Below are 17,513 nucleotides of genomic sequence, written 5' to 3'. Positions count from 1 at the left end.
TTCTCTTTCCAGCCGGAAAGGGCGAGCGTTTGGCGGTGTTCAATCCGTCACTTGCGCGAGGCCACAACAGCCTTCCACGTGCACCAAAGCGGGCAGGCCACGTGCATCACGGCGACCAATCGGGAAGCGCTTCGTGTAGGACCGCCGTTCTGGCTTGGCGCGCCGAGGTTATAAGGCAGCCGAGCGCGAAGCGGAAAAGACGGATCAGCTCAGGACTACGGGACGGAAACAGCGGGTGAGTTGAAGGGATGACGGGGCAGTCGGGGAGGGCAGCCTGCTGGGGTTTTCTGTCCTGGTCGGGGACACGGAAGGGAGCAAGCGGTGGGGTTTTGGCGCCTTCTTCATCTTTCGCCCCCCCTCACAGCAAGCCAAACAGCGGTTTGCTAAATGGGGATTTGAACCCTAGTTTGCCCCACGCTGGGCTCGTCTCAGCAGCCTTCACGTCACAGTCTCTCTTCTTGATATGTGTCTTTTTGTCTTCACACGCCTTTCTCTCTTAAAAAATAACGTGAGGAGGGGAGGCGCCATTAGTGTTCGGGGGGGTGAGGAAAAGGAACTCTGTATGTGCTCAGAGCCCGCTGCCTATATTGCTAGTCATACACTCCAGCTATCAGTCCCAAAACCCCAATATTAAATTGGGGCGGGGCACGAAGGTTAAAGGAAAAATGGTGTTACCAAGAGATCTAGGGCTAGGCTGAAACTCCATACGCGACCAAGCGAGGCTATCGAAACTAGCTTTCCCTCTGGCAGAAAATGTCTTGTGTTTCAAGTTGGTTTCGGATTCTTTTATTTTTTTGTGGGGAGGAAGAAATGGTCTCTCAAGCCAAGCTTTCCCATATATTACATCTACGGGGACAAATGATAGTTGACTGGTTAACAGCTAGTTAAAGGTAAGGGGGAAATGCTTTATTTTAAAATATTACTTTAAAAGCTCACAGATAATGTCACGCATCACATCAAATAAATGTAATGAATTAGTAATCTGTTTAAACCCCATTGAAGAGGTTGAGCCAGTGGTAAAAAAAATGAGGTCAGGGGTTTGGAATCTAGAATGTCTTCAGCTTTTATATAACATGCTGCATGTAATTTGATCTTTTAGGTGAGGTATATATTGTCATTTGGAAGTTTCTGCTCTTAAGAGCTTTTATGACTTAGGAAGACTGGAGGGATAACACTTATATACTCATTTGTCTGCCAGCTCCATATTATATATGGATTTCTGGAAGTTCATAGATATGCTTACCCCAAACTGTCCAGTGGGCTTCTGTTATAATTTATAATAAGACTGAGAAAGCTTTCCTGCAACTTCACTTGCTCTAATATTCTGTTTCTTCTATTCTGTTCTGTTTTATAGAATACTGTATAAGTTTTAAGTTTGAACTACGGTATGAAACACATTTTTCATGATGGTGTATGATCTTTATTTGGTTCAGTGAAAAATTTTGAGATCTTGATAGTTTTGAGTTTATATAGATAAGACAGTCAAAATAGTGATTCAGTTTATGCTTGTGAATTTTTCATAATATTTAAAATATTGTACTCCATGTTCTGATTCTTGCTTGTTCTATCAATCCTCATAGTTATCTAGCTCCCTTGTGCTTTATCTGATTAAACTGTTTTCAGATGATCACTTTACTCTTCCATTAGTGGAAGTGAACTGATGCTGTGTATCTTGCCTAGATTGCACAGTGTGATGTGCAACAGCATTATACTATAAGCCCTTCCCCTTTGGGGCATGTATTCAGTGTTGTGATGTGAAAAAGAGGTAGGGCTTATGTCACTGCTTGCATCATTCAACCCTCCCCTGGCTTCTATCTGCAGATATCAATTTGCATACGTGTACATATACTATTCTATATAGGTTAACATTCCCAAGGTTTTGGAACTTGAAACTGAGTTCTTGAATATGCTTGTTTTTTTCTCTTTCCTTGTGATCCTTTTTTCTTGACCTGGTAACAAAGCTTAAGCTTGCATTTAAAACATTTTAAGAGCCTCATATCTAACAAATAATGACACATTATCTCCAATTGCAAATAAAAATGAATAAATATGCCACCATGAATCCTTTGATAGAAGGATGCTATATAGAAGTAGTACAGAAGCTCCTCCATAAAGTTTATAAAATTAGAACGCTTGATCTTTTGAAATAAGAAACATGCAGGGATTTACTATGTAAATTTTAAAGTTTTAAAAACAACTTTAATATTCTTGTTTTGAAAATGCTCTCTTCATTGTGATTTGCTTCCAACATGACCTTGTTGTATCTGAAAACAATTTTATAACATCTCTTAGCTTTATTGAAAATTGTTCACTGATTTGCTGCCAACATGACACTGTTGTATCTGATAATATAATTATAGCATCTTTTTTGAAAACCATTAAGAGCAATTATAATTGCAAAATCTCAAAATGCTTAATACAGTGTTAAAATGTGGATAAAACAAAATTTGTTAGAAGCAAGACTTAAATAAACTTACTAAAATCTGATGGAATAAAAGCAAATTTGACTTACACCCCTGGGGGAAAAAAACCCCAAAATTTGTGAGGGATGTTGCATTCAAGTAGCAAGAGTCAAATACTACATGTCTGGAACTATCCAACTAAGTGGAAATAGAACAATGATGAATACTTTACCAAGCCTCATATTAGTTGAAGTACTTAATGGCTGAGAGGATTAAAAATTGCTTAGAACTATGGCAGAGCTGCGATAGGCTCCAACCATGGAATTCAGAAGTGGATGAACACAAAACTGTATGCAACTTCTGGATGTCTTCAAAGTTGTATCATCAAAAAGAACAGTTTGCGGGTTTTCTTTATATGTTTGCTTGTTTTTTAAAGGGCTGCAGTGGGTGCTTTAAGTCTGGTTAGTTTAAGACACACATTTTTTTTTTAATTTCTCAAAGAGCAGAAAATAGCATCCCTTCTTTAGACATAATGTCAGTGTAGTTGAGTCGCTATAGGGTATACATGACCAAAAAAAAGTTATAATCTCTCATTGCCCAACCCTGTCTTTGTTTAATGATAATCATTACTCAGAACCATTGCAACCTCAACATTTGATTGAACCTGATTGGAATATTAAGACAACCTACAACTGAACTGTTATCACTCATTCTTAAGAACATGACGACCATAATTATTTGCCTTCTCCAAAATATATATTTCTAAATTCCAAGCAGATTTTATGTTATATTTGACTGAAACAGGTTGCCTGCTTTCATTATTATTCAGTCTAATGTAATTACACGGATACTCTGAGAAATCAGTCTTAATTCGTGTTTTATATGAATAAGGTGTTCAGTAGTTCAGTCTACTATTAGGTTGGTATCATCTATTTATATTAAATGGTAGAACATTATAACTAGAGTTCTTTTCTAGTTTGTGCATTCAGTATTTCATCTCGAGAGGGCCCTGGTAGAAAGGAGGAGGGAAAGGTTGATAAAGAGGTAACTTGTTTGTTTCAGTCTTGCCAACTGAGGTCTCCTTACTGGCAACAACAACAACAACAAAAAGGCATGTGTAGGCATATGTAGTAATTTGCATGTATTATAAATAAGCAAGGTATTAATGAAGATATGTGCCTGTGTACAGATTAAAGTTGTAATTAACAAGTTTTTACCTCATAGCATTATCTGCATGTTGACAATTCAAAAGAATAAAAAAGCAGTTAAAAACAGCATCGTTTTTATATCAGTGATTTATATCATTGCTCTGCTCTGTTCCATAAACTCAGATTAGTTTATAGCATTTCAAAAATATGTTTCTTTGATAAGGAAAAAACATTTCCTCTATTTAGATAAGAAAGCAAAACAAAAAATAACAATATTGAGAAAAAAAAGTATTTTTTCTTAAAATTAAACTCAATATAGCAGTATTTGAGAACTTCTAGTTTGTAGATTAGAAATAAATGACTAAAAAGCAAAATTCTAGAATTCCCTTTTTAAACTTTTACATGTTTAATTGTTAGTGAATATAAGGAAAAAGATGTTCCTGGAGTATCATAGAGAGGTAAAGATAATTGTATAAGCCGTTATCTCAGTTTTCTATTGGAGTAGCAGCATTTCTTCTTACAATAAAGCCAGAAGTTTAACAATGACTTTTGTCAGCTCTTTCTGTCTCTGATTTTGTATGTATAATCAAGGTAGTGTTACAGGTTCTAAGTTAATATGCTGAAATCATATGATATTTCCTTGATTCTGTTTCTTATGTGAAAATACTTTCATGAAGATAATTATTTTCAGTAGGAATGGAAAAATTATAGGAAATGTGGAATTTTTAGTTATTGAGAAACTATTATAAACATTAGAGAGCTAAAATTTATTCCAATGTGTTTAGGCTATAAATAATATAATCCTGTCAAAGTGAAAGTTGACTTATTTATTTTAATAGCAATTTTGGGAAATAATCTATTTTTAATTAAACTACAATTTTTAAAAATCATTTTGAAAAGGACTGATTTTTTAAATTTATGAGAAGTAAAGTATCATGATGAAAAAGCCTTCCCGTATTTGTGAAAATGGATATGTCAGTCCTTTGAACTCTGTAATGTCTGAGATTTTAACAGAAAAGTAAAAAATAAGGAATCCGGAATGAGTTCCTTCCAACACGTTAGAGAAATAGCTGGATAAGGAGTTAACTTGAAAACAGAAGAATCATTTTTCATTTTTCCCCCTTAGGAGTCCTACCATGGCTACTACACAATCAATTTTCATATTTGCACTTTGCGTTTTAATGATAACAGAATTAATACTGGCTGCGGAGAGTTATTATGACATTCTAGGAGTTCCAAAAAATGCATCTGAACGCCAGATTAAAAAAGCATTTCATAAACTAGCAATGAAATATCATCCAGACAAAAATAAAAGTCCTGGAGCAGAAGCAAAATTCCGGGAAATTGCAGAAGGTAAGCTGAGTTCTGCTACAAATTAATTAATTGTAACATTTTCTTCTATTGAGTAGAAGAACAGGATTAGATATATTTATTCTATTTTATTTGAGGAAGTTCCCTGATTTAGATAGTGTTGCTACTTATGCAGGATCTGCATCCTTTTGCTATGCAAAGATAGTAATAGATGAACAAAAATCTTAATTTCCTCTTTTAGGAATAAAGGTACTTTATGCCAACATTATCACTCTAATTATCTTTGGAATATACTTTGCATATGTTTTTAGTGTGGATATTCTTTTTAGAACTATTTTCACAAATTGTTGTAGCCATAGATAAAAAACCATTGCAATAAAAATATGTGTATAAAATGAGAATGGTAGCTGGGAGAGTTAAACATAAAAATTTAGAGAAGCTTTGAACATTTTGAAAACTCAAGACTAGTACCAGTACTATTTTATTTATTGTTTGCTTAGACACAAATGCAGTACAAGGCTTATTTTTCCCCTATAGCAACAGTCCTGTTAAGTAGATTGGATTGGGAAAATATGATTGTGTAAGCTAAAGTTGTGTTTGAACCTAGCTGTCCTCACTCCTAATCTAATATTTTAACCACTAAGGTTACAAGAAGAGTTTAGCCACTCCATTTTATTTAATAGAAAAATATGGGTATAGAAAATTTGTCTGCAACATGATTTTTCACAACTTTGAATAAAATGATATATCTTTGTGGGGTCCAGCTTATCTAATTATATTACTGCAGCATCTATGACTTTTGAAGGCTGATGGGGAAAAAAAATCCAAACCACTGCTTTGACCACAAAAAAGAGATACCTGTCTATATTGTGAAAAAATAGGAACTGACATAGCAATTGATAGTGGGTCACTCTCTGATTCTGCAAGTAGTGTGGAAAAAGTATTTTCTGCAATATGGAGAACTCCCCTGCTAGCCAATAGAAATTACAGAAAAGATGGACTAGTTGATCTGATTTTGGCTCTTTGATCATTCTAATATTGATAAGCATACAGTAAAGCAACTATCCAGTCCACCCTTTCTCATTCTTTTTTACTCTGAGGAATCCTGGAAATAAAGCCTCAGGTCTCAGAAAATCCCTGTATAAGAAGATTATATCTATAGTTCACAGAAGGCTGGCAGCTAAGTTGCAGCACATAAGAATTCTTATCAGTGCAAGGGCTAGCATTCTGCAGCAAAGAAAATTAAATATTTTTTTCAATCATGATTTGTCACATAATCCGTGTTGAGAAAGGTTGATCTATTCTTTAAGATTCTTATGTCTCTCTCTTTCACCTGAGAATTTTTAAAGTTGAATTGATCAAGGCACCCTTATATATATATGCAAAGACCTGTCATGTATGTATTTACATGATTTTAAAATAACTTGTTTTATTTTTTTACAGCATATGAAGTTTTGTCTGATGAAAATAAACGTAGAGAATATGATCAGTTTGGAAATGGAGATGGACGACGAATGAATGGAAACCCCTTTCAGCACTCATTTAACTTTGATTTTGATCGCTTCCTTAAAGACTTTGATTTCTTTGGTGAAAGGTCTAATGCAAAGAAAGACTTTGAAAATCATTTTCATAGTCAACAGGAGGCTGAGAGGAGACAAAGACATGCTTTTCCAGAATTCAATTTTGGAGGGGGACTGTTTGATGACATGTTTGAAGATATGGAAAAAATGTTTTCATTTAATGGGTTTGATAGCACACAGCGGCAAACGATGCAGACTGGAAACAAATTCCATGGCTCTAGTAAGCACTGCAGAACTGTGACACAGCGCCGAGGAAACATGGTGACCACATTCACAGATTGTTCCGGACAATAGTTACTTTGCAGTTCCTTTTGCTCTATGCTGCCCTTAGTTTCCTTTTGGCTCTATTCTTTGCTGCTGAAGCACAGAGGTTCTGCAAACCATGAATTTGTAGTTTAATCACTTTAAGTGCTGAAGGTATGTTGTAGCTAAACTGATAAATATTACAAGTGCAACAAAACAAGATGGAATGACTAACTTATTTCTTCGGCTGCATAGAATGTGCATGTGGAGAAAATCTCCATATGACAGTGTTAGATTGTAATAACAGAAGCAAGGTAACCGAATTACCTCACTGTTCACTTTATATTTTACACTCAGCAAAGTGTTGATTTAATAGTATACTAGATAATATTGTCAGGCTTCTATTTCTAGAAGTGTTAACTGGTGAGTGTTTGTGTGATTCTATTCTTTATTAGCACAGAATTTACGATGTAATTCTGTGTTACATTAACAGTAATAACTTACAAATACAGTAATATATTGAAATATGGTATATTTTGAATTGCATGATTTGATTTAACAAAACTGACATTTCAGATGTAAAAGAGCTTTGAATTGTACAGGTTTGTACACAGACATGTATTTAAAATGTGTATATAAACCCTGCTGAAACACTTTTAATCTTTCAGATTGTTTGAAAGTTCTTCAGATATTGGGTTGAGTGGGGGGTTGAATTTTTGGTAGTAAAAGTGCCTTGCAAATAAGGTAAGTTACTGTTTTATTTACTGTATTCAGTTGCACAAAATGCTGTAATACTGAAGAATGAAACTATGCCATGCTGGATTAGAGGCAGTACTACATAATGGTACAAAATATTTCAAATTCAAAATAATCTTTTAGTTCACAAGAAGTATTCTGCTATTGTTTCTATCATACACTACTGGAAATATTTCAGGCTTCACACAAATTAAGACCAAAATGGTGGCTTTTAGTTTGGAACCCTTTTGGAGTAACCAGAACACCATCAAAAATGGTTCCTATAATGTTGAAATGGTTCGTTTCAAATTTGAAATTGCTATTTTAAACTTAAAATGAGATGTTTCACATTTGAAGAAGTTTGAAATCATAATGTTTTATATTCTTTTGCAATATTGCTGTCTAGCTGAAGTGATTATATTGAGCAAGTGACAGTTGAGTTCTCTCCTTTAATCATGGCACTAGAGAGGTGTGGTTGCTCAGTGGCTTAATGATGCTGGAGAAGGTCTGTAGTCCGGTGGTTCAAGTCGTAGCTCCACGTGACAGAGCGAGTGCCCATTTCTTGCCTCAGCTTCTGCCAACATAACAGTTCGAAAGCATGATACATGCAAGTACTGTAGATAAATAGGTATCACTTTGGTGGGAACAAATGCTACTTCAAGTGGCAGTATGAATTCAACTGGTACTGGGCCTGCCTGAATGCGATGCCCAAATGCAAAGTGACATTGGTGCTAGAAAAGCCCCAGATGACGCTGCAGAATGCTGTCAAGTCCTAGGAGTGGAGCTAATCTACCCCTGTGGTGCACTTGGATAATTTGTGAGCATGAACAGAATGGATTGCAATTGGCAGCCGAACAACTATTTTGTAATAGCCCTGGAGTCTCCTGGTTAATGTAACATTGCCATATGCTAAATGAATAAATATCATGCCACTTGATTAACAATGGCACCTGCTCTGAATTTCAAGCCTCCTGCATGACTGCATATTGTAAAAATAAGAAATCTAAAGAAAAAAAATAAACTACTTGGTCACAGGCTAAATTTTTTGACGACTTGAGAAAATGATCGTCCCACATACATGTTACCATTTATTGAGTCTTATCAGTATGAAAGAAAACTGTTCTGTGGTATTAATGTGGATGCTAGGAAAAGCCTTCATGGATTAGTACTTCATTCTTAGCTGGTAGATGGGTTTTCTGCAATATGCTGTAAAAATATAAGACTTCAAAAATCATTTTTTGCTTTAGTTCTGCTATATGTATAAAAACATTTTCCTTGAGAATAATGGATGACTCCAATTTCCTTCTCTACCTTGGTAAATAATGAGTATGCTATTATAAGTGGTAAAGCACCATGGATATAAAAGTTTATCTTTCACTATTTTAAGTCAGTCCTTTCATAATGTTCTTATTGGAGAAAAAAGATGCTGAACATAATAAATTTTGGGGTTTATTCTGTAGAGTTTCAACATATTTGTGTTGCAACTGATTAATTAATCCAGTTTTAAGAACTCAGTAAGATTCTGCAGCTAATTATAGAATTATAGACATTCTATTTGTGATAGGAAATTAGAATGTTTCGCATCCAAGGTCCAGCCACTGACAAAGCAGGCACTTTAATTGCAGCTGATACATTTTTAATGAAATTTTGTACTGCCATGTTGTTGACTTTGGAACATGATGTATCTTTTCAAAACAAAATTGCAGAAAGAGAATTGACGCTGTAATTGTGTTCCAAGTATTTGATACAACAAAAACTACTAGATCTTTAGAAAAGTTCAGTATAAATAAATGGATTCTGCAAGATACAATCTGGGTCGGTTACTGGGACCAGAGGATTTGTCTTCCGAGCTTTTGGACTCATGCTGGAGCCCATCTTCAGGGGAATTCTCTCTAGCAGAGTTCTGTGTGTGATATTTATAGTGCATTATAATGTATTTATAATATAGTATAATGCAGTGATGGCGAACCTTTTAGAGACCGAGTGCCCAAACTGCAACCCAAACCCCACTTATTTATTGCTGGGTGCCAGGTAGGTGTGGCCCACTGGATGGGCGTGGCTGTGGTGGTCATGGCAGATTGGGTGGGTGTGGCCAAGGTGGACGTGATCACCTCAATGTTGCTCGTGGGGAGGGACGCCTGTGGGGGCCGGGCAGAGTTGGGGGAGATCCAGGGTGTCTCTGGCAGGTGGGGTGGTGGGCAGGAGGCTCGTCCTGCAGGGTGAAGCGAGGCAGGGCAGGGGTGCCATTGTCACGGCAAGGTGAGCTGCTGCCTGACACCATCGGCTCCTGGACAGAGGTCAGCGAGCGCATGGGTACTGGGATGCATCCAGCCCGGCGAGTTAGCGGGTGGCTGGTTGAAGAGGGACAGTTGCCATCTCTGGGGCATGGTGCACGTGCCCACAGAGAGATCTCTGAGTGCCGCCTCTGGCACGCGTGCCATAGGTTTGCCACCTCTGGCTTGTGTTTCACATTAAGGGCACTTAATTCTCCCCTTTTTATGTATTTAATGCCTTGCTCTATACAGGTAATCCTTGACTTCTAGCCATTCGTTCAACCACCGTTTGAAGTTACGGTAGCATTGAAAAAAGTGACTGACAACCAGTCCTTACACTTAACAACTGTCACAGCATCCATATGGTCAAAATTTGGGTTCTTGGCAACCAGAAATTCTGGTCCCAATTGTGATCATAAGTCAAGGACTATGTGTACTAGGAGGCTTAATGGAAATAAACTGCTGTTCGGAAGTTACGCTTTTGAAAGGAGAAGGAGGTGGTGAGAATTAAAGGAGATGTGTTAGTTATGTGTCAAGTGGGTGATGTTCATGGATGTATCTACTTGTTCTGCACTAACAACAGATGGTGTCCTTGCAAAATTCTCTCAAGTTTATATACCCAGATTTCTTTAAATCTGGATCACTTAAGTACTTGGAGTCTGTGATTTTATTTGGCAGTGATATGACTGGATCTCTGAACATATTAAATAATTCCATTTCAAAGATTGTGGCTAGGGAAATCACTATTTAGAGATGCTTGTTAGGCTCCTTTCTGTTCATTTGAAGCAGGAATCTTACCACTTTATAATGCCCCCCCCCATGACTGCAATCCATGTGACAAAATATATTTAAGGAAAAAAGAGTATTATGGATGACGCTACTAATTAATCTCATCTAAACCTCCTACCACTGCTAACTCAAGTTTTTGTGTTCCCCAGTACTAGAAACCATCATTTTTTATTTAGCTTTCAATAGCAGCATTGTTTGCTGCTTTTATATTTGACATATTTACACTGAGTGCTACTTTGGAAATTCACGATTACTGAATTGTCAATAACATCTTGGGAGAGATGCAACTTGTCATGAAGCCTGAGGATAGACCCTTTTTAAAGTAACAGCATTAGGTTGTCATTCAGATTAGAGTGGGAATGCCAGAACTCTTCTTCTGTGAATTACCAAGATAGCTTGCTTACCACCTGCAGCTCTGACTGAAGAGGGAAAAACATTGCCCATCAATAGGTAAGAAGTTTTATATTTATTGGCATTTGAGTCGTTATTTGCGCAATTGATATTTACTGCTAAACTTTAGTTCAAGCCTGATCTTTTTGGGTGGCAACCTTGAATGCATTTTGCAAAGATAAAAGTACGGTATCAACATTGCTGCTTACCACACTTAGTAAACTGCAATAGATGTTTTATTTTTTATATACAGTTCTACTAGAGAGGAGAGCTTGATATTTGCTGTGCTTAAATATATGCTTAAGAGTTTCTTTCTGCTTTCAGATGTTCTAAGGTAAATGGTTAAAATTCCTTCTGTTGTAATTTATTTTTTTATATTGTATTGGTAATATTTATGTGTTTTTCTTGGAATGGTGAAGACATGGCTGCTTCTTGAAACTATTGGAACACTACAGGCCAACGAATAGTTAGTATATTACTAAAGTGATACGAGCACAACATATAGAGTGTTGGCAACCTTGCCTCTCTGCCATCAGTTCTTCTCTTGATTTTATTTTGTATTGCCCTTGACAGAATTCTAGTATCTCATGATGAATTAGCCTAGTATTTCTCATCTTTAAAATGTTTCTTTGGCTGAGAGCCATAAAGGCATTTTCAGGCACAAGCTGGATTTGTTTCTCTTTCATATTATTCATAAATCATTTCTAACATAATTATTTTTAAAATCTATTTTAACTTTGACTTTGTTATACCACAAATATCCATGCCATCCACACATTCAGGTCACGTTAATCTTACTTTAAAAGCCTATTTCTCATCAGCATCCACTTTTTCATCCAAATCAAACAGCAAGCTGCAAAATACAACTTCAAATCAGGTAAACTCAAATTTTGTTACTCTGTCCTATAAGTAAGAATTCTGATAATTCTTGTATTTATTTCCTGAGCTAGTTTACCTCAAAGGACTGAGTAACTCCCAAGTTACTACATATGGACGTAGTGATTCCTTCATGTAAGTGGGATCCAAATCACCTAGGATTTTATTATGGAATAATAAGCACCTTGAATTAGAATGTGTTGCTGACAGTCTTTTAGTGAGCCCACTTAAAAAAGAAAAATACTTCTATGCCAGGGCAAGCATCACTTCTCAAACTGATCCCTCACCTCTAGATACAATCTATAAGGAAAAAGAAATTCAGCTTTTTCTCCTGATGTGTAACAAATTCCATTATTTTACACTTGGAAAAAAAATGGATGCTTTTCTCATTTTGCTTCTGGTACACGACCAGCAGGAATGTTCTAAAATACAATCCGTCAGAACCAAAGGAAAATATATTGAATGCTGAGATGATACACTGGTTCAGCTCATTTGTTCTGATTTAACAGTTCAGGGCAAGACCAAAAAGACAGCTAAGGGAAATATGGCCTGGACCTCTCCTTCCATGCTGTTTATTTGGAATTGAGGAAAACGTGTCTTGTATTTTTCCATTATATTTCTGAAGAAAAATAGGTCTCCGAACATGCAGTAGTTTCTTAAACCATATTCAGCCATTCTTGGACAGCTAGTGCCCAGCAGTAATTTTATTCTGGGAGAGACTATCTTACAAAATGCAGTTGATGACACAAAGCTGTCATTGATGTAACAGATGTAGAGTAGAGCTGATGGAAAATCTATCGAATCTGATGAAAATCAGATTGCTGAACTGAAAGGTTAGAGCTTTATTGCAATAATTCGGTATAGTTCAGATGAAGTTGGTTATAAATATGACTTTTAGCATTCAGGTGGATTTAAGAATAATATTCCCCCCCCCCCAGGATATCAGTTATCAACCTCAAAGCCTTGTAGTTTGTTATTTAAAATATGAAATAGCCCACCATGACTCAGATGCTGTATACATATATGTCAGAACTAGGGAAACCAGGGGTATTTTTGCTGACAGATCATTAAAAATCAGTTTATGCTTTTATATCCTACTATTGCACTCTGTTGTATAATTGCCCTTGGTATGTTTTTTTTAAAAATGAAATCCTTCCAATTTCACTATTAAAATCTCCCCTAATTCTCTAAACTCCTGAAAAATAGGGGTAAGAGAAATCCTAGATTTAGCCATCCTGTGAGCTGAGCTCAGGACACTTATTTACAAGTCTAGACTAAAAATGTTGCCAATTCCTCATAACACATTTTGCAGTGACACATTCAGTTTTGGTTTATTCAATACAATTCAATAGTACGGAGTTAACCCTGGTTTCATGTGCTTCCGGTTGCCATCTCTCTGATTAGCCCACCTCACAGAATGGTTATTATGAAGAGAAGAAGACATCCTCACCAACAACTACAGATATCTTGAATCCCCAAAGAATGATGGCATGTAACTAGAAGTAAATATTTCCATCCTTTATATCACTAAAGTAATTAGAGACTTACTCTGCTTTCCTCATTTTCTAATTTACAACAGAATGTATTCCCTGGAAAAATTCCACAAATTGTTGGAGATTAAGATGACTCTGCTACCATGGACAACTCTTGATGTACTTCAAATGTTTCCACTTTATAAAAATCTTTTGTGTTCTGTTCCCAACCTGTGTTGTGAGCATCTTGCAGATCTATTTCTGCTTCAATGAATTTTGACAGCAGAAATCCCTAGTGTGAATTTTGGATGCTTTTAATAATATATTATTTCCAAAATATATAGAATAAAACCCAATTGCGCAGAGATGCTACAGTCTCCAGTAGCGTTGCAATTTAAAAGCAATCAATAAAGATGTCTATCTGGATGATAAGAGAGGGAGGGAGAGAAGGAAGTCTGGTACCTTTTCCACCTTAAAAGACAATCTTTTGTGAACTACAGTTTGCTTCATGAGATGCCTAGGATTTAAATTAGGGTTAATGAAGAAAGGTGGCTATGCACATATAGGTTACATGCATATCTTATCAGATTACAAGTACTATATGTTATCAGATCACAAATGCAATGTCATATAGTGCTTGTAATTAAAAAATAATTGGTAACAGTGTCCATCCACTGCAACTTTCTTCAAACTGGTATAATTAGTTTCTTTGTCTAATGTTGGTGCTTCTGTTAGCAGAATGTTCTTCAGGTGCTTCTGTCTTGATAGGTTACTTAACAATAAAAAATTTAAAAGACACAAAAAGGCTAGTGTAGTAATACTATTACATATTGGAAGGTATTTATTTAGTGCTTCATGTAAATTATAGCCGTTATCTCTTAATAGGCATCCATCCATACAAATAAGAATATGCCTTTATTGCTATATTTCTTCGGGGGGGGGGTGCATAAATAATCACTGTATTTGTATCTGAATGGGAAATGACCAGTTTATGGATCAATAGGTTCTGTAAAGCTGATTTAAAAACAAGACAAGAGCAGTGCCAGCAAAAGATGGGGAAGATAAGAATCTTTATAACACTAGGGTGACGTTTAAATAGTTGAATATGTTCTGCCAATATTTCTCCTTATATATTTAGATACACTTATATTTCTTTTATTGGTCTTTCCCACAGCTTATCAGAAGCCTTGTTTTGAGCTTCCCAGGCACAGTGCCAAATGGCAGGTCCTTGTTGATTCCTGATTTGGGAAATTCCAGCTTTCAATCGAATCCTTTGCTTTGCAGGAGGAGAAATGTATTAGCTTATGGTGGCAAAAAAATAAAAATAAATAAAAAATCAGAAGGTGTCTTGTAGTGCCTTTTCTGACTAATACATTTTTATTAAAAAGCATAATTTGTCAAAAGCTGCAGCTCACTTCACTGGATGCTTAGAGTGAAAGATGTAGTTTGCCCAAATATATCAACAAGTGGGTCCAGTTTGTTTTTCCAAATCAGCCAAGTGTTGCTCCATAGGATGTGATAGGAATTGATCAACCAGCTTGTCGCCTAAGCCTGACATGCTGAGTTGAGAAAGAGTGTCTGGCCCAAAATCACCCAGCCAGCTTTTATGACTAAAGTGGGATTACAATTCAGAGTCTCCTAGTTTCTGGCCTAATGCCTAGGACAAATTGGCTCTCAACTTTTATGGATTTATATTGCCTTCAAACAGGTCATTCAATGACAGAATAGAATAGAATAGAATAGAATAGAATAGAATAGAATAGAATAGAATAGAATAGAACTGGAAGGGACCTTGGAGGTCTTCTAGTCCAGCCCCCCGCTTAAAGCAGGAGAACCTATACCATTTCAGACAGTATAGCCTCTTCTTGAAAATCTCCAGTGATGGAGTGCCCATGATTTCTGAGGGTAAGCTGTTCCACTGGTTAATTGTCCTCACTGTTAGGAAGTTTCTCCTTAATTCCAGGTTGCTTTTCTCTTTGGTCAGTTTCCAACCATTGTTTTTTGTCCTGCCCTCTGGTGCTTTGGAGAATAGTTTGATGCCCTCTTCTTTATGGCAGCCCCTCAGATACTGGAATACTGCTATCATGTCACCCATGTTTCTTCTTTCTAGCCAAACCCAAGTCCTGCAGCTGTTCTTCATATGTTTTAGTCTCCAGGCCTTTGATCATCTGACCTTTAGATCAACCAGTGTTAATGAACTCTTTCCTTCTTACTTCATGCTGTTCAGTTGGTCATTCAGTAATAACACCAACACATGGCACTTGATTTCCCTTTCCCTTTCAAATAGCCTTGTACCCTAAAAAAAAAAAAGTTTTCTTCAAACTTTTGATGTAACTTCAGTTGGAATTTCTTTGTCATTTAAATTGAAATAATAGCATATAGCCCAAACCATACTCTGAACAAAACCAACTGTATTCTTGAAGAAAAATGATTCTGTACCTTGATTACAAACAAACAGGTGTATTTTTAAAGTTTAATGAATATTTTCTTTGAACTGTTCTTCATTTTAGAGTAAGGAGTACTATGGTATCATTCCTCCAAACTGTAATAGTGGAGCAGAATATGCTAATTTCTCATGCACACAAAGGCATAATAAAAACAATTTAATTCTTAGTGCCACTCATTTGGGTGGTTTACAATAAAAAGTAGTCATTCCCATTGAAATCCTTGAATCCATACTCTTAATTTTAGATTAAGTGTCCTCATTTTAATTCTGAACTAACAGATTTCCACGCTCCACCTGGTGGTAGAGCATTAGAACTGCAACAGGTGTCTGCCCAAATTGTTCCCTAATTCCTGAATGCTATTTTAAACCTTCCATCAGAAACCAACAGGCTGTAGGCTAAAACTTGAGTTTGCTCCCATCTATAGGGGCATCTCTTTCATCAGAGTTCAACTTCTGCCAGATTTTCTCCTCTTCCATCATAAACTGAATATTTGGGTGGCTATTATTCAAATGTATTTGAACTCAATGTACTGAGTTCTTTTTCACCATGATTCCAGATCATGAAGGTATTATCCACATACCAAAACCCAAGTAGATGCTTTAAACATTACCCACGTGGTCACCTCATTTACAACCCTCTCATACATGCTCTTTCCAATGCAGTTGTTAAAGGAATACATGGGCTGTGAAGTGGAACACGGGATGAGGCACCCTGTGCTTCACTCCCCACCTTCCGAATCCCCTTATGCCTTGGGCCTTCTTCCCTCTCCGCCCCCTGCTCCTCACCCTGCATTGCTCATCACACACTTACCTTTTAAATATCTCCTAAGCTGCAGCGCTTGGGCTAGGGAAGAAAAGCAGTTGCTTTGTTGTTGGGCTGCGTGGTGTGATCTTGGAAGAGGCCATCATTTCTCTGAGTGGCCACAATTCAATTAGGCCACTTAGAAAATAGCAACCACTTCCAGGATAGCGCTGCACAGTTTTGCTTCTCTAACCTGAGCTTTGGAGTTCTAGAGATCTTCAAAAGGTAAGTGCGTGATGGGTGATGTGGGGGTGAGGAGGAGGGTGTGGGGTCTGGTGGGGTGGGAAGCAGGCTCCAAATCTGTAGGGACTGGTGGGGAAGGTGGGGTAGGTGGGTGGTGGTGCTGGTGCTACAGCAGTTGTAAAGGCAAATATCCATCAGGGTGCTGCACCAGTCATAACTTTGGGACTGCATAGGGGGAGTGGGAGCTCTGTAACTTTGAAGAGTTGCTATGCAACCAGTTGTATGTTGGGGACTACCCGTAAACCAGGGGTGTCAAACTGCCAGCCCGCAGGCCAGATGCGTCACACTAAAACCGCGCCCACCCCATTGCCGGCAATGGGAAAAAACTCACGATACATCGCGACACGTCACGTGATGTTGCGAGTTTGACACCCGTGCTGTAAACTATACAAATGTTCCTAGAGAAGATGCGTAACAAATATTGCCTATGCAGAAAATGATATTTTAAAAAAAATCAAAATCAAATAATAAAAAATAAAAAAACAAATAATATTGGCTGCTCTTTATCAAGGATGTCTTAGGATTAAAGTATGAGGTTTGCTGATCCCCTCATTGTTGCCGGCTCCCTCACTCCATTAGATAGGCAAGTATGATATTTTGATTTGTATGATTTTGACATTGGACTAAAGCAGCAAAATTAATTGTTTAGCGAATGGATAATGCAGTTTCCTAATTTTGCTTTAATACTATGGCTGGAGTTTGTGACATGTAGAGTGCCCTCTTGTGATTAATAACCAAGTAACTGGGAATAAGCTGCTTTACTGCAATATGTTTATGGACTCTACACAAGGATATGCTTGTGG

At 37.0% G+C, this 17,513-nt stretch overlaps 1 protein-coding gene across 1 annotated transcript; it reads left to right on the top strand.

The window, feature by feature from the left end:
- The first annotated feature begins 102 nt into the window (after positions 1–102).
- On the top strand, positions 103–7,349 carry DNAJB9 (DnaJ heat shock protein family (Hsp40) member B9). The gene is made up of 3 exons (XM_039320463.1): positions 103–235; positions 4,677–4,903; positions 6,305–7,349. Exons 2-3 carry the CDS (start codon positions 4,687–4,689, stop codon positions 6,733–6,735), a joined length of 648 nt encoding a protein of 215 aa, XP_039176397.1. The 5' UTR covers positions 103–235; positions 4,677–4,686; the 3' UTR covers positions 6,736–7,349.
- The last annotated feature ends 10,164 nt before the right edge of the window (positions 7,350–17,513 follow it).

This window comes from Crotalus tigris, unplaced genomic scaffold (assembly GCF_016545835.1).
Source record: "Crotalus tigris isolate CLP2741 ecotype Arizona unplaced genomic scaffold, ASM1654583v1 scf7180000023639.2272817, whole genome shotgun sequence".
Classification (NCBI taxonomy): Eukaryota; Metazoa; Chordata; class Lepidosauria; order Squamata; family Viperidae; genus Crotalus; species Crotalus tigris.
This window is presented reverse-complemented; position numbering and strand designations above follow the sequence as displayed.